General features: G+C 54.6%; 8 protein-coding genes across 8 annotated transcripts; 4 read left to right on the top strand and 4 right to left on the bottom strand.

The window, feature by feature from the left end:
* Positions 1-3,869: 3,869 nt before the first annotated feature.
* Positions 3,870-4,199, top strand: GCG54_00011693 (uncharacterized protein; the record flags this gene model as incomplete). Its single annotated transcript, XM_045411590.1, has 1 exon — positions 3,870-4,199. One exon carries the CDS (start codon positions 3,870-3,872, stop codon positions 4,197-4,199), a length of 330 nt encoding a protein of 109 aa, XP_045256827.1.
* A 2,605-nt stretch (positions 4,200-6,804) lies between these two features.
* On the bottom strand, positions 6,805-7,482 carry GCG54_00011694 (uncharacterized protein; the record flags this gene model as incomplete). The annotated part of the gene is made up of 3 exons (XM_045411591.1): positions 6,805-7,108; positions 7,198-7,343; positions 7,429-7,482. The coding sequence occupies 3 exons, from the start codon at positions 7,480-7,482 to the stop codon at positions 6,805-6,807; spliced, it is 504 nt and encodes a 167-aa protein (XP_045256828.1).
* A 1,298-nt stretch (positions 7,483-8,780) lies between these two features.
* GCG54_00011695 (uncharacterized protein) lies at positions 8,781-9,770 on the top strand (the record flags this gene model as incomplete). The annotated part of the gene is made up of 1 exon (XM_045411592.1): positions 8,781-9,770. One exon carries the CDS (start codon positions 8,781-8,783, stop codon positions 9,768-9,770), a length of 990 nt encoding a protein of 329 aa, XP_045256829.1.
* Positions 9,771-10,298: 528 nt separating this feature from the next.
* Positions 10,299-11,387, bottom strand: GCG54_00011696 (uncharacterized protein; the record flags this gene model as incomplete). The annotated part of the gene is made up of 1 exon (XM_045411593.1): positions 10,299-11,387. One exon carries the CDS (start codon positions 11,385-11,387, stop codon positions 10,299-10,301), a length of 1,089 nt encoding a protein of 362 aa, XP_045256830.1.
* Positions 11,388-11,898: 511 nt separating this feature from the next.
* GCG54_00011697 (Mediator of RNA polymerase II transcription subunit 7) lies at positions 11,899-12,766 on the top strand (the record flags this gene model as incomplete). The annotated part of the gene is made up of 3 exons (XM_045411594.1): positions 11,899-12,156; positions 12,212-12,388; positions 12,440-12,766. 3 exons carry the CDS (start codon positions 11,899-11,901, stop codon positions 12,764-12,766), a joined length of 762 nt encoding a protein of 253 aa, XP_045256831.1.
* Positions 12,767-15,943: 3,177 nt separating this feature from the next.
* Positions 15,944-16,362, bottom strand: GCG54_00011698 (uncharacterized protein; the record flags this gene model as incomplete). The annotated part of the gene is made up of 2 exons (XM_045411595.1): positions 15,944-16,024; positions 16,237-16,362. The coding sequence occupies 2 exons, from the start codon at positions 16,360-16,362 to the stop codon at positions 15,944-15,946; spliced, it is 207 nt and encodes a 68-aa protein (XP_045256832.1).
* A 1,180-nt stretch (positions 16,363-17,542) lies between these two features.
* On the bottom strand, positions 17,543-20,188 carry GCG54_00011699 (Transcription factor BYE1; the record flags this gene model as incomplete). The annotated part of the gene is made up of 2 exons (XM_045411596.1): positions 17,543-20,001; positions 20,182-20,188. 2 exons carry the CDS (start codon positions 20,186-20,188, stop codon positions 17,543-17,545), a joined length of 2,466 nt encoding a protein of 821 aa, XP_045256833.1.
* A 1,102-nt stretch (positions 20,189-21,290) lies between these two features.
* Positions 21,291-22,277, top strand: GCG54_00011700 (putative proteasome subunit alpha type-3; the record flags this gene model as incomplete). The annotated part of the gene is made up of 4 exons (XM_045411597.1): positions 21,291-21,314; positions 21,406-21,590; positions 21,675-22,093; positions 22,150-22,277. 4 exons carry the CDS (start codon positions 21,291-21,293, stop codon positions 22,275-22,277), a joined length of 756 nt encoding a protein of 251 aa, XP_045256834.1.
* Positions 22,278-22,393: the final 116 nt, after the last annotated feature.

A 22,393-nucleotide genomic window follows, 5' to 3' on the forward strand; every position in this document is an offset into this window, starting at 1 on the left:
GTGGACGTCGTGTTCCCCCAATGAACGCACCCATTTGTCAATATGTGAGCTGCAGATGGTAGGGACACTGCCAGCCTAGTCAATAGGATGCCACCGGAAGGCATTGCCCGGTGGAGCTGGCAAGCCACCAGTCGAGCGCCGAGGAGGACAGGCTAAACAGCAGATGAGAAATCACGATCCCGCATGCCTGATCGACAAGAAAGAGAGAGCGTACAAGGACATGGCGGCCGTGGAGGGGAGTGTGCAGAGCAGTCCATCTCAGGGATGCCATTCATGTATTTCGAGTCTACATGATAGGTACCTACACTTGCTTTCTCTGACGGAGCCTTGATGCAAACCGAATGCAATGCAGCGTGGAACATCCGGCCATGGCCAGCGGCCGGTCGCCACGTTGCCCTGCCCAGGGCCGCAACCAGCGCCCAAATGGCTTTCCTCAGGACCGTTCTCGACTCCCTTCACCCACCGTAACCCAAGACCGGGCCGGTGAGCGAGCGAGCAAGACGGATCACCCTCAACAGGATAAGCGTAAAGATTCATGTGAGGGGAACGGCCTGCGGTATTTCCTACTTCCATAAACGGTTTATCTGGATGCGCAGTGTAGCCCGCATGATTGACGAGAGGATGCCTCCGGCCCGTTCAAAAAAGGGGGGTCATCCCCGGTGAGGCGAGACAAGAGGAACATCCCTATCCAGACAGGCACATCATGCATCTAGCATGGATGGTCATTCAGTTCGATGATTCGTCAATCAAGGATTCAGGAAACGGGCTTCCGGCTCCAGCAAGCTTGGTTCTGGAGGCAAGACTCCAAGCACCTGTTGTATTGAGATCGGTGTTGGCTGCATGTTGAGCTGGCTTCATCCGGGGTGGGATAGTTATCATCCTGTCCGTCCGTGCCCAATATCAAGGTAACTTCTCTTCCCCCTTGAAGACGTTCGTACCTGGTCAGAGGTCAACCCCAGACTCAATTAGGCTCAACTTGGCCGATGCTGGTCTCGGTGGACGGTGGCGAGGGTCTTGTCAACCTTGCAGCCCATGTCACGTCAATGACGCCCCCGGCAGGCAAAATGTTCTAATGGGTGTCGTGCTGGCTTCTTCGATTGTTCCATCTCTGAAGGAGCTTCTTGCTCTTCTTCAACACACTCAAATATTGATGCAGAAACTATGCCCAACGAGCTTTTCCGTACAGCAAAAAGTGAAACGGTTCATGCCGGCTTCCAAACGGCCCCCGCCAAGGCCTTCGCTTCTGGACGCAACGGCCGAAGATTCCTCACCCCCACCAGCCTTCTTGGGCTGACAGTTGTCTCCTGTGGGACGAACTATGACCACAACCTAGAACGAAAAACAGACAAGTTCAAAAGGGCAAGACATGAAGCCCCCCACCCCGGCCACACGCAAGCCTCGCCTCGAAGCGGGAGGCTAATCTAGCCCTGTCGCTCAACGCGGCCGCAGCGGGAGGCCCTCCCCAACTTCAGGGTTGTTCCTGGGAGTCTCATCTGCAAGACTTCTGCAGTACACTCACACACGCATGTTCGTAAGGTAGTGGAGCGCTTCCGTCCGCCTTGCCAGTGTGTTGCCTTGCATAGCAGCCCAGACGGGTTGGCACAGGTATTGAAAAGGCCATGAACGGGGAAAAAGGAAGAATACCTACTGCCATTATTCCATATAGCCATACCACCTAGTATTGACCGAGAGATGAGCCAGGGGTTTGAACGGGTTCGAACATGGAATATCGACGCCCAATGATGGACGAGACATGGGGGAAGAAGCATATGTCACCCACCACACGCGTTAGTTCGTACCTGAATTCGACAGGTACGCATCATGGTTTTTTCTTCCCAACCCCTTTTCTTCCATCATCACCGACGCATGCCAACATCATCGAAGTGGTCTTTCTTCTCCCCGGTCCTTGACCGCAGACGAACACATCCTCTTCTCGACCGCGGATCCTTGTATCGCCCATTGAACACGTCTTCTCCCCATTGATCATGTACTCCCCTCCTTCAAGAAAACCCCTGAAGGTGGAGAAAATATCGGACAACGTCGAGTCCCCTGATGAAGCAATTCGAACATTTCAACGACGTGGCAAGTAAGGAGACACGTCTCATGGTTTCCAATGAGGGGAACAAAGGCAGGAAAGACCACCTAGTCCGTTGCTGAACGGCTGCTGGCATGTCCTGTCGTCCGATGTCTGTGGTTTGTATCTGCAGGGGCGGATTTGACAACCACTCTTGCGCATGCTCAGCCAGACCGGTTCCATGACGAGCCGCTGCCAGTTGCCAACCGCATAATCATGTACATCTTTTTCTTCTTGTTCCCCCTATATTGTATAATTCGCGGAATAGACGCCGCGGATCGTGGTCCGTGGATGTAGTCGTCTCGGTGGCTGCGGATGCAGGTGTATATTGAGCAAGGGGAGGCGAGAAACAATTGGAACCCTCTTTGCTCCAGCATCTCGAATAGGAACAATCGTTTAGTGAAAGCGGGATATGCATCATGTACGCATGTATGTGCGTAAGTGCGTTGTGTAGTGTAGAATGTAGGGTGGTGTAGTGTGTGTGTATAGGGGCAACGTATGGGACAAACTGGACGTATGCGTTCGATCCGGTCGTGACAACACATCGTGCGGGTCCCCAATGAATGACCTTGGGATTTTTTGACAAAGTATAAGTTAGCCTTGATTCCCCCTCCAGTCAGGACGAGGCGAAAGAAGAAGTGTAGACAAGGACCTCCGTGGGCAGAAACAGTACGTCAACGACAAAGCAACCTCTCCCAAGACGACAACACCAAAAGGGGAAACCGAGAATATCAGACGAACCGTCAGAGACGACACAACAGCAAAAACGGAAAGAAACGAATCATCCTCACCTGAAAAGCCCGTTCCAGACAAAAGGCAAATACGCACGCCCCCTAATCACACCCCTCAGATCATTCCAGGGAAAGTTGCTGCTGCCCAACCGCCTTTGCGCCAAACACCAAAAAGAGACTTCTCGATCGCGGTTGCGAACGAAACTCTTCGCCTCTGCCGAAACGGGTTGCTGGCCGCCTGCCACTTGCTGCCACCACCGCTGTCACTTTCCCGCTGCTTCCCGCGGCCATTGTTGCTCAATAATACCACCAAGACAGTCAGTCCAGTCAACTTTCAACAAAAATTCTGTTTACACCCCCTCCCCCCTTCCCGACCTTTTTCTTTTCCTTAGACGGCTTCCTGGTTCATGTTTCTTTGCCCATCCCACATCCAGGTTGAATCCCCTTGACAAGTCAAAATAAGCTACCCCTGAAAAGGCGGCACCATGATTGGATGCAAATGTCAAAAGACATCATTGCATCTGCATGGTATTGCATATTTGCAGCGGACGATGTGAGGAGGGGGGCACCGCTCATTGCGGGCGAGCTACAAGAATGGGGAGGAAAGGCAGAGGGGAAAAAATACACACACGAAAAAGGGGTGGAAAAGATCAATAAGAAGATGGCTAACAAACCTTTGATCTTGCTTCAGTCCCGTCACCAGTGACTTCATATCGTTACCGAGAACCCCGAAACGAGCCACTTCTACTCCATTCTCGGGTTGCGTTGCTGCTTCTCCTCCATTTTCTCCTCCTTACCATTTTGACTCCTCCTCCATAACGACGTTCTCCACCACTTTTTCATCGACGTACGAGCTAGTTACCTTGTCCAGCTAGCCAGCCACGGACCGGCCCGCAAGGAGAATAAAACCGGCAGACGAGAAGGAAAAAGAAACGAAGAAACGGAACAACGAAAACCGGAGACGACATCTAAAAAAGGGGGGAGGCTACCGAGTCGAAGATACACACCAAAAAAGGGTGTGGAAACGGGAGCAGCCAGCAAAAGAGAGGGGAGAGGGAAAAAAGATGTGTTATTTCTACCAAACGCGCTGGGTTTGCGGATATTGGAGATGGGGTCAGTTCAAACAACAATGCAACAAGGAGTACCGGACAGGCGAAACGTGCGGCTTGAAGTTGGTATTCGACACGATCCAGGAGGCGGACAAGTGCAAGCTGTGCTACGACATTGACAAGAAAACCCGCCGGGTCGACAAGATGCAGAGGGACATTGAGCGCTGGTACCGCGAGGGAAACCGCAAGGCGACCATCGAACGGACAAGTATCGAGATGCAAGAAGTCCAGCGCCAGATCCACGAGATGCAAACATCGCATTGGACCAGACAAAATACGATATGATCGTCGTGGTTGTTGTGGCCGCTGGGTCGATATAGAGAGGGGGAGTTCGGTTTCCAGGATTGGTAAGTTGGACATGATCCAAGCCCTCTTTCTGAATTTCGTCGCATTTTCCCCCTTCTGCTCTTGGCCTTTTTCTTTTTTCAATCTCTGATTTTATCGTTGCACTTTGTACCTTTTTTGGTCCCATGCGGGTGAGATGGGGGTCCAGTTGAAAGTTGTTCAGGGGTAAGCCGAGTCGCGCAAGACCTTTGCTAATATGATTATATCAGTGGCTCCTTGATCTTCACGCGGGAGATACCTATCAACGACGAAAAAGGAAGGAACCAAGAGTCGAATGCCGGTGTGAGAAAAGAAGGGGGAAAGAGAGGTATGACTTTGACACTGCGGGACTGGAGAGGAGGTTTTCCTGGTAACCCTAGCTTGGAGGGTTTTTCCCAAGTTCAACCACGTAACGGCCGTTCATTCGCTGCAGTTTTCACCTTTTGTTTTTGGTCTCCTGTGTGGTTACGCTCGGGACGGTCCTTTTTCTCTCTGCAAAATTTCAAGACAGTGGAAAGTGGAAAATCTGGGTTGGCAACTATTGTATTACTTTTGGATCATGATCATCAATAGGATGGACCGTATTCTGTAAGATTAATTTGTGTGTGTGCGCGCGCGCGCGCAAAAAGAAGTGTGTCAGTCGCTGTGGACATTCTGTGCGTGCGCGCCAGGAGCAGAGAGAGAATCAAGGCTGGTCTACGTTTATTTCGTCGCGAAATCCGGCCCGCCGCTTAGACGGCGACAGGGACAACTTGCAGGGTCCCCTCTTAGTAGAACGGATACCTGTCTTGCGCCTCATGCTGCGGGCTCCTCCTCCGACTCCTCCTACTCCTCCTTGGTGCTGACCGTTTCTTCATCATTCTCTGCCGACGGTAAATCCATTCCTCGCAAGCCCGGCCCAAACAGGTACAGATGACAACCATGAAAGTCGAATGACACCAGAGCGGCGAGGCGGTCTTGCCTTTCAACGCGCGACTGAGGGGATCAAAGTAGGCGGTCCTCCCACTTTTTCCTGCACAGCTGCCCATCCAGCAGGTTTTGGCGTGCTTATCAGGCAAGCAAGCGTTGCAGAAAGCGGTCTCTGGCGACGAATGAGAAGGCCATGTCGTTAACTAGAGGCGAAGGACAACAGACGGTCTTGCGTCGATCTGGCCAAGTTACAGAGCAAAACAGGCCAGGCCAGGCCAAAAGAGCGGTCCGTCGGCTTCGTCCAGCAGGCAGGCAGGCATTCTTCGTCTGTGCTGTGCTGCGCGCCCGCGGTATGCCTCGCTCTAACCCCTCCTTCTGCATGGAGAAAAGCCGTTTATTAGTCTTCAAGGGAACGTCATCGTCATCGTTTCTCACGTGTCATCAGTGTCGTGGTTGAGGCAGGCGCAGTGAAGCAATCCCGGTACTGAATAAGCCCCCGGGGCTTTGATTTTACCCCCCCTTTTACCTTTTGCAGGTGTCGAATAACCCAGAGAAAACCACTGACAGGTACCTGTCATCTGACCCAAGGCCAAAGTGGAGGGAGGAGCGGGAGGAGCAGAAAAAAAGGGCTTAGGGTGGAGCGACGGAGACTGAGACGGGCGACACAGAGCGAGGTGGGTTGTATCGGGCTTGATGGACTGGGACTGGGACGGGGACTGGGAGGCCGCCCCATCTGGCCGCAGCAACCACCCCTCATCTTCATGTCGTCCATCCCACTTCACTTCAAGGCACCATTTCCTTGTCTCATCTCCGCCAATAAGACTCGGGAACCGCACAGACTCCCGCACAACCCTGAATGGCGGGCATCAGAGTGAATATGTGAGCCTCCAAGTGCTTCCCTCCTGTTTCCCCTCTATTAAGACGTAACCTGCCCTCCAGCCTCGAATGCTGGTCCGAATCGAGGCTAAGAACGCTACGCCTCCAACCATGGGACAACATCCCTTGCCAAAGGGTCCACACCAGAAAAGGTAAACATCAGCCGGAGGTGCACGTGGCCATATTTCAATGGGCTAGTCAACCCATGGCCTGCCGCTGAAGAATCTTCGAGACGCAGTCATTGGCCCGACATGGTGCGAACCAGGGGGCCGCCAAAGTGGGATGGAGGGAATTTTCATTGATTAAGTCATGGGTTTCTGGGGCCCATCGTGTCCACCTTTTCCTCATAACCTCGTTGTTGCCCAGGCGTTTTATACAGGGGTGGCAGACCAATACAGGGGATTAACAAAGTGAAGAGGAAGCGATATGTGAGAGAATGTGGGTGTCCTATGGGTGTACGTGTGGGTATTTTTTTTTGTGGTTGAAAAGCGTTGAGTTTGTGTGTGCATAGCCTGCATTCGAAGAGGGGGTATCGAGGGGGTAAAAATGAAGAGCATGGGCAAAAAATGTCGTCACTCCAAGCTGTCCGTCCCATGTTTGCCGTAATACCGACAGGACCCAGGGCTCGATGTCGACCAATCCGAAACTAAGTAGCAATACAGGAACCAGAAAAGGGGAAACGCATAGCCGCTCTCGCCGTGGGTTAAAAATGCAGTGCAAAACTGGATCAAAAACGGGAGCAGATATTGGGCAAGGGAAATGATTCATGACCTGGCGCATGTCATGCCATGGCCGCCGCTGCATCTGCAAATGTGCCAACAAGGGGCTTGTCCAACTCTGTCTTGACGGTCGGAACGCCGCGTTGCATCTCGATTGTGTCGTCTTCCTGGGGAAGCCAATCCACTTGGACACCTGTTGGGGTCTCATCCTTGGAATCCAGTTTGGACAACAAGTGCTGGTACCGTACGATGCGGGCTTCCTGCCCTGCATACGCAAACGTAGTCGGTGCAGGTCGATGTGCGTGATCCTGCGGGGCAATCTCGAAGATGTCGACCATGTTGCTAGGAAGACCGATGTTAGCATTCCTGGGAGGGACATGAAGACCAAGCCCGCCGTCCCGGAGCTTGGGTCGTCGTCGGAGGGGAGTGCACAGAACGCAGGCCGCAGTACGTACTCGGATGTCTTTGCTACAACTCGCTGCAGAGCCTCAGTCTCCCGCTGCACCTCCATCGGGTCCTCCTGGCCGTTCACGCTTTGCTCGCCGAAGCTTCCATAGTGTACGTTGTTCGGATCGTCGTAGAGGAGTCGTGATTCTTCGTCCTGGAGAGAGGAGAAAAAAGAGGGCTAGTTAGCCGCCGCTGCATACTACCCTGTCAAGTGGGCGAGGAAGTGCAACGCAACCCACCTCGTCATAGACGTCTTTGTTCCCCCGCCCAAGGCATGACGCACAAGCACCCATCACGATCGAGTGATCCGGTTGCCCCTCGTCGCCGTAATCGTCGTAGGTTGCGTGGTTGCGGGCGCAGCAGTCGGGAGCGCGCGCGCAAGTCGGAGGTCGTTACTTCAAGTAGAAATTCGCATGGAAAAGGAATGGACGTAGCTATGCCACCAGAGCCTCGTGCTGCAGAACGATAGCCAGACGCTAGGCTCGAGATGCTTGGTTGATGGCGCGTGTTTTGATTGCGATGCGGTTGGCAGAAAACACAAGATTGCGAGGATGGAATGACGTCCCGCTTTGGGCAGGCGGTCGGCCTCGGCAGCCCGGAGAATCAGAGATGCCGGGATGACGGGCCCCACAGCGGGACGGGACGGCCAGCGCCGAGGTCTCCATCGAGTTTGCAGTCTTTGGGACGATTTCCAGACTGTTGGAAAAGAGACCCGGCAAAGCCTTTGGAACCTGGACCTTGCAAACATCCCGAACTGGCCATCGCTTTCTTGCACCGGACAACCGCCGAACACCCAATTGGTACGTACTGGATCGGAGCCACGGTCTTTGACTCTGTCCTGGCAAGCCATCTCCACCGGAAAATAGATTGATCCATCGGTATCGCATCGTTGTTGCCATCGTCGTGCGACTCGTGGTCTTCCCCGGTGCGAAGATGCCGATGCCGTATCTTATCGGCTCATCGGCCAGAGGGTGGGAGCGGAAGCATCCCTTGGAACGTGTATCTCAATATCGGTGCTTTGATCTTCTTCAATATTGGTTTTCTCCCTGGTCCCTTGGGACGTTTTGACCACACACACTATTGATTCTGTGAAACCCCTGCTTTGGCCGCAAGTGCTCTGCTGTTTACTCTTTTAGTACCAGGCAAAGGCTCAAGTGAGCGACAGGACTGTATCTGAGAGAAATGTGACGCAATTTTCACATCCCTCTTGAGGCCGTCTGAAGGATTCGGTCTGCTGTTCTCTCAAAGCCGTGGCAAGCTCTATTGCTGTTCGTCAAGCGCTAGGTCGCAATACAGGGCAGCGTCATTCCACCATGATGGATAATCATGAAGCTCAGCAAGGCTGTCAAGGCCTGCTGTGTCCTCCTTGAGGATGATCCAACTGAACGACTGCCATATAAGGAGTCTCGTGTCCTCATGGACACACCTTCTCATCAGCAGTAACAGCTTCACTCAGACAAAACAGACAAGCAAGTCTTCAACAAACGGTCGGCCTCGCACCAGCTTATACGCCATCCTTTCGTCTTACTGAGCCTCTTCTGGAACTTTCAACTTGCCTAAAGTGCCCATCAATTCTTACTTCGCCATCACAATGCTTCGTCAAGGCAACGTTGTGGCTGCGGCTATCCTCTCCTTCACTGCAATCGCCGCTGCCAGGCCCGAGAACTTGAGGGCACGCACCTACCCAGACACCAACACCTGCCCGTGTGTGCCTGCGCCGGAGCCTAGCACCGTGACAGTCACTGCCACCACTACGACTGCCAAAACTGAGACTGAGACTGTTGAAGCGACTGCTCCAGTGATCAGAGAGACTATCACAGCCTCCCAGACCTTCACCCTCACCGTCACCCGCTCACCGATTACCGAGACGTTCTACGCCAGCCAGGGCTCTTCTGCCCCTCCACCTGAGACGGTCACAGTCACCTGCACCGAGACCGTCAGCGAAAGGCCTGACGGCTCAGTCACAACCAAGTCGCAGCCTCCTTCAGACGATGAACACACCAAGACTCACCCACACGGTAGCTCTGAGACCAAGCCGCCTCATCATGGCAGCTCTACCGACTCTGAGGGCCACTCTGCCTCTGCTACAGCTACCCAAAGCGGTTCTGTCACATCTAGCGAGAGCAACAGCCCGTCAGAGACACCCGACAACAACACCTACCAGCCTACGACAGTCACCCTCACCGGCTCTGCAACGACCATCAAGACAACCGTCGAATCCGTCAAGCCCACACACCCACCCGGAAACACCAGTGACAAGCCTGGGCCTTCTCACACCAGCGAGGTGCCTTCCCAGAGCAGCGGCGGTGAGGAGAGTAGCTCTGGTCCCGAGCCGACTACGAGCACACACCACTGCGAGCACTGGGATGGCACCCACTGCGTGAAGCCCACCACGCCGCCCCAGCCTCCCGTCACCGCCACGACGACTTTCACCGCTGAGCCGTCCAACTCGGTGTGCCCCATCTCTGTGGCCTTTGTCACCGTTTACAACACCGTCACGGCGACTGTCTACCAGGGCACTGCAGCCTCGACCGCTCCGGCGCATGTCCCTCGCGCACCGACGGCTGCAGTTGCGTTCTGATCTGGTACCTCTGCCATGGTTGCATTTGTATGTCTTTTTTGTTGGAAAGAACTGATGTAGAAAGGGGGTAATGGGATCGGCGATGGTAACTACCCACGACCGAGGATACCTGTAAAAGTAATGTTTACTCATAGATGGAGTTTTTGATATAGTAATGCATAGGTTCTTGAGGCTCGCGGATGATGTTCAATATGAAATGTACCTGACGGAAAGTTTGCTTACACTCCGTCACCCGAGCGGAACGATCCTTCCTTCGGGAATGCAGGTTGGTATGTTCAACAATCACTACAATCCGCTAGTATTCTGACAATCGCTAATTTGAATCAGCATATGAACACGACGAAGCCAAATAATCCTTGATTGTTCCCAAAGTGCCCATAGGCATTAGAGGACGTCAATGTTATAAACCCGAAGAGAAGGTAATTTACAGTATTTATACACCAAAAAGACGCCCTGACCTTCCGCTTGAAAACCACTGTTCGCCGTCTTTTGACCTAGCAGCAACGACTTCAGACTAGACGCCGGATGTCATGAGCGATACCGAAAGCCCATGAAGTCATCCTCGTCTTCATCCTCGTCTTCATCATCGTCATCATCCTCTTCCTCCTCAGCATTCGCTTCTACATTCTCCTTCCCAACTGCCTCCGTAGGTTTGACAGCAACAACGGAGCTGGAGGCGGCACGGGGACCGGCATCTCCTTGGTGTCTCAGGGCCTCGCGTTTCTCCTTCAACCGTCTGACTCTCGCCTCGAGCTCTTCCATATCCTCGAATTCCTCTTCCAAGGCTCGCGTAGCCTCCTCTTTCTCGTCCTCGAGGTCCTTCTCTGCAGCAAGCCGGCGCTTCTCTCGCTCCTCCTCTTCTGTCTTCGCAGCCTCTGCGTGTTCCTCCGCAGTCATTGCCGGGGCGGATATCACCGCGTCTTCTGACACTGGCGCTGTTGTAGCTGCAATGTCTGCTTCGAAGGCAGCCCACTCATCTTCATCCACCTGGCCAGCGGCCTCAGCCGGTGCGACCGCACCGTTTTGCTGGGGTGGCGCCTTCGTTCTCGCCAGTGTGGGGGAGGCCTCTCGAGGGATCAGTGGTGATGGACCAACAGGTTGGTTGAGGGGTGTGGAGTTGGAGGAGTTGCCATCCTTGTGCGCGGGCGTCGCAGGTCGGGAGGGGATTTGGATCTCGACGCCTTGAACGGGCGTCGTCGATGTCCGGCGAGTCAGCGACGGCGGCGTCAGCGTCACATCCTTCAGGTCGCGATCCGCCTCGCCAGCGGACAAGCGAGCCGGAGTGCTCATATTGGTCCTGCTCTTCTTCTTCCGCACAGCTTCAGCCATGTCTTCGTCTTCTGCCATATCCTCGTCCGAGTCGTGCTTTCGCTTGTTGGATGGGGCGGCGTCCGCGGTTGCCGAGCCATTTGTGGTGGTCGATGCAGCTTGCTGGAGGGTTTTGATCTTTGCTGCGTGGCCTGGTCCTCTCAGGTGGCCTTCCCAAAGAGATTCGGACTTGATAGCTTCGTGGCAGAGGGTGCAGAGAAGCTTGCCCGCATCTGAGTATGCCGCGTGGGGATGATCGATTCGTCGAGCAGCTCGTTGCTGACGGAGGAGGGTGCGAACGTCGGCCATGTCGAAAGGAGTGCGTCTTTCTGACGCCTGAGAGCGCGCAGGAAAGTTTGAGGCCGGGTGTAAGGGTGGGAGTGCTCAATGGCTGGTGGGCGTTGAAGAATCGAAAGGGGATGAAATCATCGTTCGGCAAGCTAATTATCGCCAGAGCGACGTAGCGCAGCTGTCTGCTGGGGACGTGGAGTTGACAAGGTGGGACAGGTGAGACAGGTGACGCTAAGCCACATCCGGGCTAGATCTGCTGAATGGGGGGAAAGACCTACCGACGCTACCCCGGTGGCTCGGGCGCCTGCCGGGCCTGTTTGCGCGCTCATGAAAGTAGTCGCGTTCCTTGAGAGCCAACCTTGTCGACCTGGGAAGGCACTCTTCAACGCCCCTCCAACTTGCGCCGCCTTCAGAGGCAGAGACAGACACGGTGCAGTCTCTCGGACAATCAAGACAATGACCACTCCGCCTCATTGATACCATCTCACGCTCCCAGCCGACTCAGAAACCTCGCTCGACTTTCGCAAATATGGCCGACAACCCCGAGGAGCCATCGCAGAATGCGGTGGCCGCAACCTTCCCGAACCCGCCTCCCTTCTGGAAAGATTTTACACTCGAGAAGTTGGCTCGCATCGAGGACCTGCGCAAGGCCCAGGCTGAAAAGGATGGCGTCGAAGTCAAGGACTTGCCACCGCGCATGCCCAATATTCCAGAAGAGCTCATCAATCTGAACCCCCCATCCGAGCCAGCTTCTGGCACGTGGAAGGTTTTTGGGGCAAACTATACCGTGTGTTGGAATCCAGGATGGTCGTCGTATTCTTTGCAAGCTAACGTCTGTCTAGCTTGACGACAAACTACCGTCGCTGGAAGAGGGCGAGATTCAGCGACTTGCGCCTGCTCCCCCCGAGGAGAAGGACGGCAAGCACCTTGACCGTGCGTTTGAGCTCAAGAAGATGGCCAAGTCCATCCTGATGAACTTCCTCGAGCTGGTCAGCGTCATGGCCACCACGCCAGACGATGTAAGCCTTCTGCCATGTTCCCGTACGCCCGACCTCCGCTGACCGTAGCAGGGCCAAGCCAAGGTCGAAGACCTCAGGACGCTGTTTATCAACTTCCACCACGTCCTCAACGAATATCGACCCCACCAAGCCCGCGAATCTGCCATTGCGATGATGCAATCCCATCTCGATCGAACAAGAGCGGAGACGGCGGCCATCAATGCTCAGGTTGACAAGGCGAAGCGCCTCTTGGAAGGTTTGGGCAGCATCGAGATACCCAAAGTCCCGGAAGCGATCAGCTCGACTGCAGACGGGGAGATGACCCCGGAAGAGCTGAAGGCGGCGGCCACGGCACGCGAGCTGGAGGTTTGGGCTACCGCAGACGCCATGTATCTCTAGAGAGGGGACGAAAAGGTACCCGTCGAGAACGTTGACGGAAGTCCGGTGCCTGAACAACAGGCTTCAGAGGCCTGATCACGCGCCAAATATACCATGGAAATGTTACTTGCGGCCATCGAACGGTTACCTGACGCCAAGGAAAGGGGGATTGAGACCAAGAAAAGGTGTCTCGCGAGCTTGAAAGAGATGCATCTCGACGAAGAGAGCGATGCTTGGGCTGCGTCTTTCAGCAGCCCTGGCATGAGCTTGTGAGATATCTCTTGCACTACTCGTTTGAAGGCCAAGATCGCACAGAGCATGCACCTAAAAACAAGTCTCCTACGGCTAAGGGAGAAACCCCACAGTTTTTCGAGCGGGCACCGGACGAGATTCTGGAACTAGCTCTGTGGGTGACTTTGTCGGAGCCTAAGTCATATCTTGCATTCATGGAAGAGAACATGGCACCGGTACTGGACCAGGAGAACCTTCCGTTGGGCGTCGAGGCTGAAAACACATAAGAAAAGCCCTTAAGCCCAAAATTAGACCTCGAAAGCTCTTCAACGTTGGGAGCTGGTACGGCACTACGCACATACAATGGCGACACACCCTAAGGCTTTACTCGCGAGAGTACCTGGACATAACGACCAAGTCGATATCCGCATGGGAGGCACCACACTAAGATACGGAAGGGCACCACACTAAGATACGGAAGGGCACCACACTAAGATACGGAAGGGCACCACACTAGGATACGGAAGGATGGCGAAGGGAGCACTCAACTCCGGAAAGGAGGCCAGTTGACTATACTAATAAAGTAACAAGACTTCAACACGAATGGTATCTTCGCAGCCCAACACAAACCATACTCTCGAGTACCAAACCAATCCAACTGCAACTTTTTTTTACCGAAAGCCCCTACAATTAAACATGCAAAATTGTGGTTAGCTACTAAGCTTGAAGTCGAAAGTGTAAAGCAGAAGATGGCAAAGGACATGAGGCCGCCGCCATGATAGTTGTGTGAGGGGACAGGTGTCAATGAGCTTAAGACACCCGCACCTATGAGCGATCCAGGGCCTGCCGCCTAAACACTTGAGTTTCCCAGCAGCATCGTACAAACACATCTCCACGTCCGTCGCAGCGATCAGCAGGCTGAAAGCGAGTGTTGCCTGGCTTTGTGGAGCTGACTGGCTTTGACTCTTCGACAGCTGGAGTCGACGCCCCTGAAGCAAACGCTACCTTTATATCGGTACTGGCGTTGCGCTGCGCTGACGGGGTGCAGGGCGAGCAGGGAAGGTTCGCTCCCACGACACGGAGATAGTGATAGGATTGCCGAGTTGCCTTAGTCTTATACTTTTGGTAGGATGGGATGTCAAAGTATCAGAGAAGGGGTAACATGACAGTTTTGAAACCTTCTGTCTCTAGTCGTCCATCATTGCAGCCCGAAGCCGTTCTCATGTGCAAGGTGTACTCTGCGACGTTGTTATCGCCACCGTCATCTGCATTATTGTTGTCGTCTCTACTGCCGTCAACGTTGAGCGAATATTTCAAAATGCACACAGGAAATGTAAACACTTGAAACTAGGCGATCTCTTGGATTAACAAAGTGTTCCTGCTTGCCTCATGGGAATCTGGAAGCTCAATGAACCAACATTACTACAGAACGCCCCTGTGATGCAGCAGCGCCTCCAGCGCACCTGGAAGATCGTTCAAATCTGACAACAACCCTCCTTGCTCCTGCAACTTTATGACCTCTCTGGCGTTGTCTTCTGCCGCAGGAAAGTTACAACTCCTCCTCGCCTGACACATGAACATGCTGGCTCGGTAGGGAGGCAGTTTTAGTCGCTGCGGAGGACTGGGACTGATGTTGAGAGGACTTGGTAGTGCGGCTGGCCATGTCGAGAGCACCCTCAGTAGAAGGCAGGACCACACCAGGGTTGGCAGCAGTCGTGCGCGGAGGGGAAACATGGCACCTTGATTGCCGTCATCCTCTTGAGCAGCCTGCTAGGCTTGCTTGGCCTAGTAATACCGCTAGGTCTGCTCTACCTGTGCATACTGGATGCTGGTTAGGGTATATCTTCTGAGCGCCGTGGGGTATTAGTGGGCGATGAGAGGAAGCAGCTAGGTGAAATGGTTAAGAAGCTGGGTGCGATAACTAAGAAATTAATATTAATGCTACTCAAATCAGCTTCTAAATGTCCTCGTCATATCCATGCTGTTTTTTAGTGATGGCCTTTAACTGCTCTCTCGTAAGTTGAAGCTTGGTTTGCACGCAGGCTTTCTTGCATATTGTTGAGCTGTTGTGGTATTCCAGAAGAGTCTCGCGGTGAAGGCGAATAGCCTCTTGGGCATACTTGATGGGTTCGATAGGGCTACACGTCAGGAGCTGGTGCATTCCGGCCTGACGGGAAGTTGTCGGAAGGCACCCGTAAGCTGGCAGTTGCCCGTACGGTGGGCCGGCATTCAGAGTGGGGCAGTGTTCTCGGAGCGTGCATCGTCAAGGTTTCAACACGGCTCCGGGCGGGGAGCCCGGAGCTTGTACCGTCGGCTGTGCCGGCCGCAGTGCAATTGTCGCAGGGAGGCGTAGTGGGCTGTATGAGCCTGGCGGCGCCTACATGTTTAATCCGGCTCTGTCGACTTATTTCCACCGAATAAGACCAACACATTTACAATAATCATTATACGACCAAAACGTCAAATGGCGTAATTTCATACCAGGCTGGCTAAGTAGCTGCCCACACTAAACGAATAAGACTCCAACACACGGTATCATCGCGACCTAACTCATTCCATAGTCTCCCCTGGTCCAATCCAATGGCATTGTATTCTCTTCAAAGCCCATATACACGACGAAACGTGGAGTTCCACTGCGTCGCACCCTGCTGTCGCTGAAATCCCCTACATAACCGAGCAAGGAATCCTAAAAACTTGGTTAGCTATTGAAATTGCGTTTGGATCGATTGAAATTACGGCAAACAGCAGCAAGTGTAGCCATCGCACTGGCGCATTGAAGTTAGCAAATTATCCTGCAGTTGGTATATATTTGCTCAACGGCGTCTTGAACCACGTTTCGACCTCATGTTGAAAAGCGAGAAAGGGTTGCCAGCTGCCAGCTTCCGGTTGCCAATTCCGTATCTCTCTGGCACTCTCGCTGAGTGGAACTCAATTCTCTGGCTGTCTCCATAGCTCTACATGCTCTCTTCAGCAGACGTTGACCATCTGGCAGACCTGGGCCTTCTTGCTGGCCAACGCCCTGACCCTATCCTCGAGACTTCTCCTAACCTGACCTCTAAGCTCTAAAAGCTAGCTCTGTCGAGGCATAGGTCAGCCGGAGAGCCTGATCCCCTGAGAGGATCATAGGCAATGAAGGTCCGAGTGCCAGAGAGCACTGAAGAGAGTGCCAGAGAGCACTAGAGAGTGTGCCAGAGTTGACAGCTAGCAGGCCCTTGGAATGCTTGAAGGTAGGTGTATCTTCATCAACCCTTTGTACATACCTCGAGGCACTTGGTCTTTCCGCCAGTGGCTTCCGCAGGCTTGATAATGCTCTCAGCGATGGAAGTAGCCGCGCTGCCGGGACCGTTTCGGTTGACAAGGCCAGAAGAAGCTGATCCGCAAGCCATTTTGAAGTAATGTCGAGTTCTGTTGGGTGTGAAGGTGGTGCTCGACCAATCTACGACGCGCAGATATCAGCATACTGAGTCTGAAAATAAAAAGGGGATGAGAGTGACGTCACGGAAGATTGACATACATTAAGCAATAGTACAGAGGTGAGGAAGAGGAAGATTGCTAAACGGCAAACAACGCTGGGTGAGAGGAGGGAGTAAGAAAGTCAGTTATGTCTCCAATGCGCCTCAAAAGGAGAAAAGCGGTTCTGAGCCCGGTCGGCAGACAGCCTTAAATAAAACGCGTTCTCTGCTAATGCTTATGCTTCCCTGCCCCGGGCTGCTAAATCAAGGAGTTGTCGTCATGGATGTGGGGCAGAGACGACTCAAAGTGCAGGGAAGCAGCCAATGGCCAGCTTCAAAGTTGGTCGACTGTGGCTGAAGACGCGACTGGTTGCTGGCGCAGCCAAGTGGCAGTGAAAGCGCGGGGGTTGCAACGGGAATTCCTAGAGTAGGGAAGAGGATGGAAGAGCTGGAGCTTGTAGCCGAAGCATTGAGCAGGCGGTGGTGCATCAGGGGAAGGTGGGATAATAGTGTCACTCAGGTGAACTAAATGCCTGCACTTCATCACATTGTATTGCCCGTTTCAGCGGGTGGATGCCGATGTGGGCTCTGCGAGACCTTGCCAGGCTGTTGACTCGCTTCGTCCCCAGTGCTGGAGATGACCGAGATGAGACATCTTGGCAGGGTCTTCCGGGGAGGTTTTGGAGCTTCTACCCTTCACGGTCTTTTTGGCATTGTCTTTTCGAGGATTTCCACCGCCATGGTCGCAACTTTGTTGTTTTTTGGCCAATAGCATGTTGCGTCTAATGAGACGGCATAAAACCAGCTTAAGCCTGGAAATGGCACCGGTTGGCTTGTTCCGTATCAGTGCACCTTTCATGTCCAGTACCAGCATTTCACATTCAAACTGGCGGAAGAATCATTTGCCTGGAATTGATAATTGTAACAGTACTAGCAAGAAAAAAACCCTCTGCCTTTCCAGGCCTCTCTTCCCTCGCTGGGAATGGTATCTCCACCCCTTGAACCCAAGTAGAAGCTGTCCTTCAAACAATAAAACTCCAAACGAACTATGTACCGTGGCAGCCGCATGGACGCCGGTCCTTGCATGCTCCGGAGACGCATAAACACGGCGTGCTCATGCTGGCGGCGCAACTCCCTGAGGCGCCGCGGCTGCAGGAGCGTCACCGGCCTTGACAGGCTGCTGTTTCTCAAGCAGCTGGCTCAAGTATTGTAAATCTTCTCTGGCTTTCGGGTCTCTGTCGTAAATGCCCTTGATCACTTCCCACTCTGTCCGGGTCATTGCATGAGCATGTGGCATCAAAAAGGGAACAGTCCTGCTATTGACCAAGGGACCTAATACCTCATGAGCCAGGGCTTGGCCCTCACGTTGGCGTCTGTCTTGCTCGGCCTCCGGCCCTCTTGCCGCGGTGTAGCCCGCCGGCGCTTGGTTCGGAGGCACCGCTTGATGCGCGCCCTGCGTGGGATGCTGCGGCGCGTGGCCGTTGTGGCCGGTCGCGGGAAGACCAGGTTGTGCGAACGGTCCTTGCGGAACAGTTGGCGAGAAGGCCGGGCCAGATATCGAAGGATGCCTCGCCGGGAAACCAGCTTGGGTCGGCGTGGGTGAGTTCGCGACCGGCGACCTAGTCGCGCTAACTGGCTGTGCCTGTCGCGGGTTGTTCCTGTACACAAACACGCCCAGGAGCATCGGCTCTGTCCGCTTCGGCGGTACGACGTTGTCCGAAAAGTTGAGCATAAACTCGGGCAAGTTGCCCTCGCCTGGCGGAACGGGAACTAGATACGTGTCCCGGACGTTGGCCAGGCCCTTATCTCCAATGACTGCGTATCGCTTCTTGCCTACAAAGTAATTGAAGAGCTGCTGAAAGTCGCCCCGGGACGCCTCAGAAGCTGGCGACAATGCCACGACCACTATGTCGGTCTGGTCGGCGTAACGTAGACCGCAGAGGTACTCTATCGCCTTCTGCTCATCTATGCGTCCGGCTACCGTCAACCTCCTGGGGATCAGACTCGTCCATGGCAGACCAATGGTGCTCGCCAGGTTCGCTCCCGCGACGAACTTGGCCGCTGCGGGAAAATCGGTGATTGAGCTCATGACAACGTGACCTCGCCATACCACATCCGGGTCTGTCTCGTCCGTGGGTGAGTATGGCGGAGAATCCGTCTCTTCCTGGAGAAGTCTGTCAACATCGGGGTCAACGCCGGGTCCGTGGAGCGGCGCCGAGGGCCGGCGGATATGGCCTCCGGTGGGAGACTTGACGCTCGAAAAGACCTTGTTGATGTCAAAGTCGGGATGCTTGGGCGAGTGCCGAGCGCCGTGCGTGTCAATTTGCAGCCCGCTATGAGGGTCCGCCTCCCCATCTGTCTTTGCCTCACCATCTCGGGCGCTAGGCCTCCTGATAAATGAGCGAGCATCGTCAGATTGTTGAAAGGATTCGTTCTCGACAACCTCTTCGCCCTTGTGTGTCCTGCGCACTCTAGGTCCCTCTTCCGTGATCAGAATGGACTGCTTCTCGGAGATGGCCTTCAACTGCGCATTCGCATCTTGCCTCTCCTTGGTAGCCAGTTCGTCGGCGCTCATGGTGGCCAGCATAGGCGGAGACAAGGTGCGCTTCAAAAGACGCTTGGTCAAGTCGGCATTGATCTTGATGTTGGCGTACAGTGCCCTGGCCTGCTGAGCGTAGTGGCTACGGTCGGCGTGAGTATCATGGACCGCACGTTCGATCTCGAGAGCCAGGCGCTCAGCCTTGGCCGCGACAGTGACGTCTTTGGGCAGCGTCACACTCTTGTCCTTGACGGCAGCGGTAAGGACGCCGACAAGGGCCTTCTGAAGCAGTTGCGCAGAGCCCTTGCGATCGTCCGGGAGGTCTGTAATCTTGGCAGTCAGGTCTGCCGGCGGGGTATAGTTGACGATTGCAGCCTCGGGTTCGGAAAGCTTGCGCATCTTCTGGTTGGAAGCCTGTGATAGTACCAAGTCAGCACATCGGCCTAGCGGTCTCGACGAGTAGTAACCAACCTTTGAATCCTTCTCTTCGTCGCGAACCTTCCGCTTGCCGGTGGACGGCTTCGCTGCGCCGTCCTTCTTGTCCTTCTTCTCCTTGGTCTCCGACGGAGCGGGAGAGTCTTCTGCCTTGTTACTCCTGGCGTCCTGCGACAAGTCCTCCTTGGGATCGCTGGCACGCTTGCCAGCCCTGCCGCCCTTCTTCTTTTTCTTCTTCTTCTCGTTCTGTTCGTCCTCGTAGGCCTTGCGGCGGGCCTCCCAGGGGCGCTCGCCCTTGGACATGGCAGCCAGGAGCTCCTTGTGATCTTGTGGAGCGCATTGCTCGCAGTAGTAGTTCTTAGGGAGGTCTTCCGTGAAGACACTCATACCCATGCAAACATTGTGCTGCCACGCAGTGCATTTGTCGCATGCGATCCAGGGCTCTTCAGAGTCGCCGTCCTGTTCGGTCGCGCCGCAGACGCAACGGATAATCTCCTCCTCGGGCTCCTCCTCCTGCTTCTTCTTCCTCCCTCGCTTCTTGGGAGGCTCGATCGGTTGGTCGTCGAAGGCCTTGGTGTGCTGGCCCTTGGTCGCGCGCACTGAGCGGCGAGGCTCCGGTTCTCCTTTGCGCGGCATTCTGTTAGTGACTGTTGATGATCATGCTGAGGCGCAACGCGAAGTGTACCAGACAGGAGGGATTGGGGGTTTGGAAGTGCGAAAGGTGCGAGGGGTGGTTGGCTGTTTGGGCGGGGCTGCGCGACGGAAGCTGCAGTACTTACCGGACATGTTCGCTTTGTCGACGGCGGGAAGGCTTCTTGCCGTGCGTCTCCCTTTGCTAAGGTAGGTAGGTAGGTAGGGTAAGGTAGGTATGGTCGGCTGTGGCGGGGGAGAGGCAGGTAGGTATGGCTTGAAGGATTGGGCTTCCGTCTACTCTGGTTGCTGGTACAAAAAGGAGCAGTGGTGTTCTCTCTTAGGCATGCATTGATTTTTTCACGACAGCGAGAAGGACTAAAGATATGTGACCCATCCACCACGCGCCGCGACAGATGCCCCGGATGCTGTTGCTCAACGCGAGAAGCGAGCGCCGGCCACGCGGATCCTGTCTGAAGCGGTCTGTCACAAGAATCTCGAGCACAAGATGAAGAAGCAGCAGTCGCGCGACACAGTTCGCGACAGCCGAATCAGGGTCTGGAGGTGGGCGTTGAGGTGTTCGCGTGCCGCTTTTTTTCTGTTGTGTGGGAGAGCAGAAGGGAGCTTGCGCAAAGGTGGAGGTGACGGGCGTGGATGTGAGTGGGCTGGCGGTCGATGCGATAAAACGGCGCGAGGTTGGAGGGAAAATGCCGAATCGCCTCCACTCTTTACGCTGTTAGGTAAGCAAATCAGCACCGCTGGCTTGGGCCTTCCGCTGAGGTGCAGAAGGAGCAGCTCGCCAGCCGAGCCGTGCGTTTTGCCGCGGCGGGGGGTTATCATTCCTGCCTCAGGCAGGAGGTAGCTTGGCCCGGTGTCACCTTGATGTTCTTCCTGGCTCGGTGAGCTTCCACCTCGGTGAGCAACCGGACAATGAGGTAAGAATCCTGTACTCCCGGCAAAAGCTCGGGCCAGCGCTCTCACTTGGAGGTACGAAGTGGAAAGTACCCGACTGCACCGGGCTGGCTCTTACCTCAGCTGGGGTCCAGGCTGGCTGGGCAGGCGCAACACAGGAGCTAACGCGTGCATCGATTGCCTGGAGCTTCAAGCTGCACCCAAAGCAACAGCCTTCCCTGCCAATCGACAAACAACACATTCCGCCGCACAACACATCCATTTTCGTCGGCCTCACTCCGAGTCCGCTGCCACCGCAAATACACCGCCCGGATCCTGTTGATGCCAATTTGACCAGTCGCCCGCCATGTCTCGTCGTTACGATTCCCGCGTAAGGCCCCTCCCCGCTCTTCCCTTGCTCTGCTGTGCCCGCAGACCTACCGATTGAATGGTGAAGCAGCAAACTTACACAATCTCTCCAGACAACCATCTTCTCGCCGGAGGGCCGTCTCTACCAGGTCGAATATGCGCTCGAGGCCATCTCTCACGCCGGCACTGCCATTGGCATCCTCGCCAAGGACGGAATCGTCCTGGCCGCAGAGCGCAAGGTGACGTCGAAGCTGTTGGAGCAAGACACATCCGCCGAGAAGCTGTACATCGTCAATGAGTAGGTCAATTTACTTCCTGCCTTCTCTTCCTTAGGAGGATGGCATTGGAAAAGCAGCAACTAACCTACCCACCTCTTCTCCAGCAACATGCTTGCTGCCGTTGCCGGTATGACGGCCGATGCCAACATCCTCATCAACTATGCCCGCCAGGCCGCCCAAAGATACCTCCTCACCTACAACGAAGATATCCCCTGCGAACAGCTCGTCCGAAGACTCTGCGACCTCAAGCAGGGCTACACACAACACGGTGGTCTGAGACCGTTCGGTGTCTCCTTCATCTACGCCGGCTGGGACCCCCGCAGACAATTCCAGCTGTACCAGAGCAACCCTTCAGGCAACTACGGTGGTTGGAAGGCTACGGCCGTGGGTGCGAACAGAGCTAGCGCTGAGAGCCTGCTCAAGCAGGACTACAAGGAGGACTGCACCCTGAAGGAGGCATGCGGTATGGCGGTCAAGGTTCTGAGCAAGACCATGGACTCGACAAAGCTGAGTGCTGAGAAGCGTGAGTTCTTTCCGAATACGGCACGGTATTTAGCGTTTACTAATCGACCACCACAGTCGAGTTTGCCACGGTCGGCCAGACGGAGGATGGCAAGATCTACCACCGCCTCTGGACAGCGGAGGAAATCAAGGAACTGCTGAAGGAGCACGACTTGGCGAAGGATGAGTCTACGGAGGACAAGTAATGGCATGATGAGAATCAAAACATAGATTGGGCGTGATGGATGCCCTTTACCCTGATGTACCAATAGAATTGATGCCCCAAACCCCAGACAGGCTGATTGATGCCAGTGCATACGCG

Source organism: Colletotrichum gloeosporioides (genome assembly GCF_011800055.1).
Source record: "Colletotrichum gloeosporioides strain Lc1 chromosome Unknown consensus_110, whole genome shotgun sequence".
Lineage (NCBI taxonomy): Eukaryota > Fungi > Ascomycota > Sordariomycetes > Glomerellales > Glomerellaceae > Colletotrichum > Colletotrichum gloeosporioides.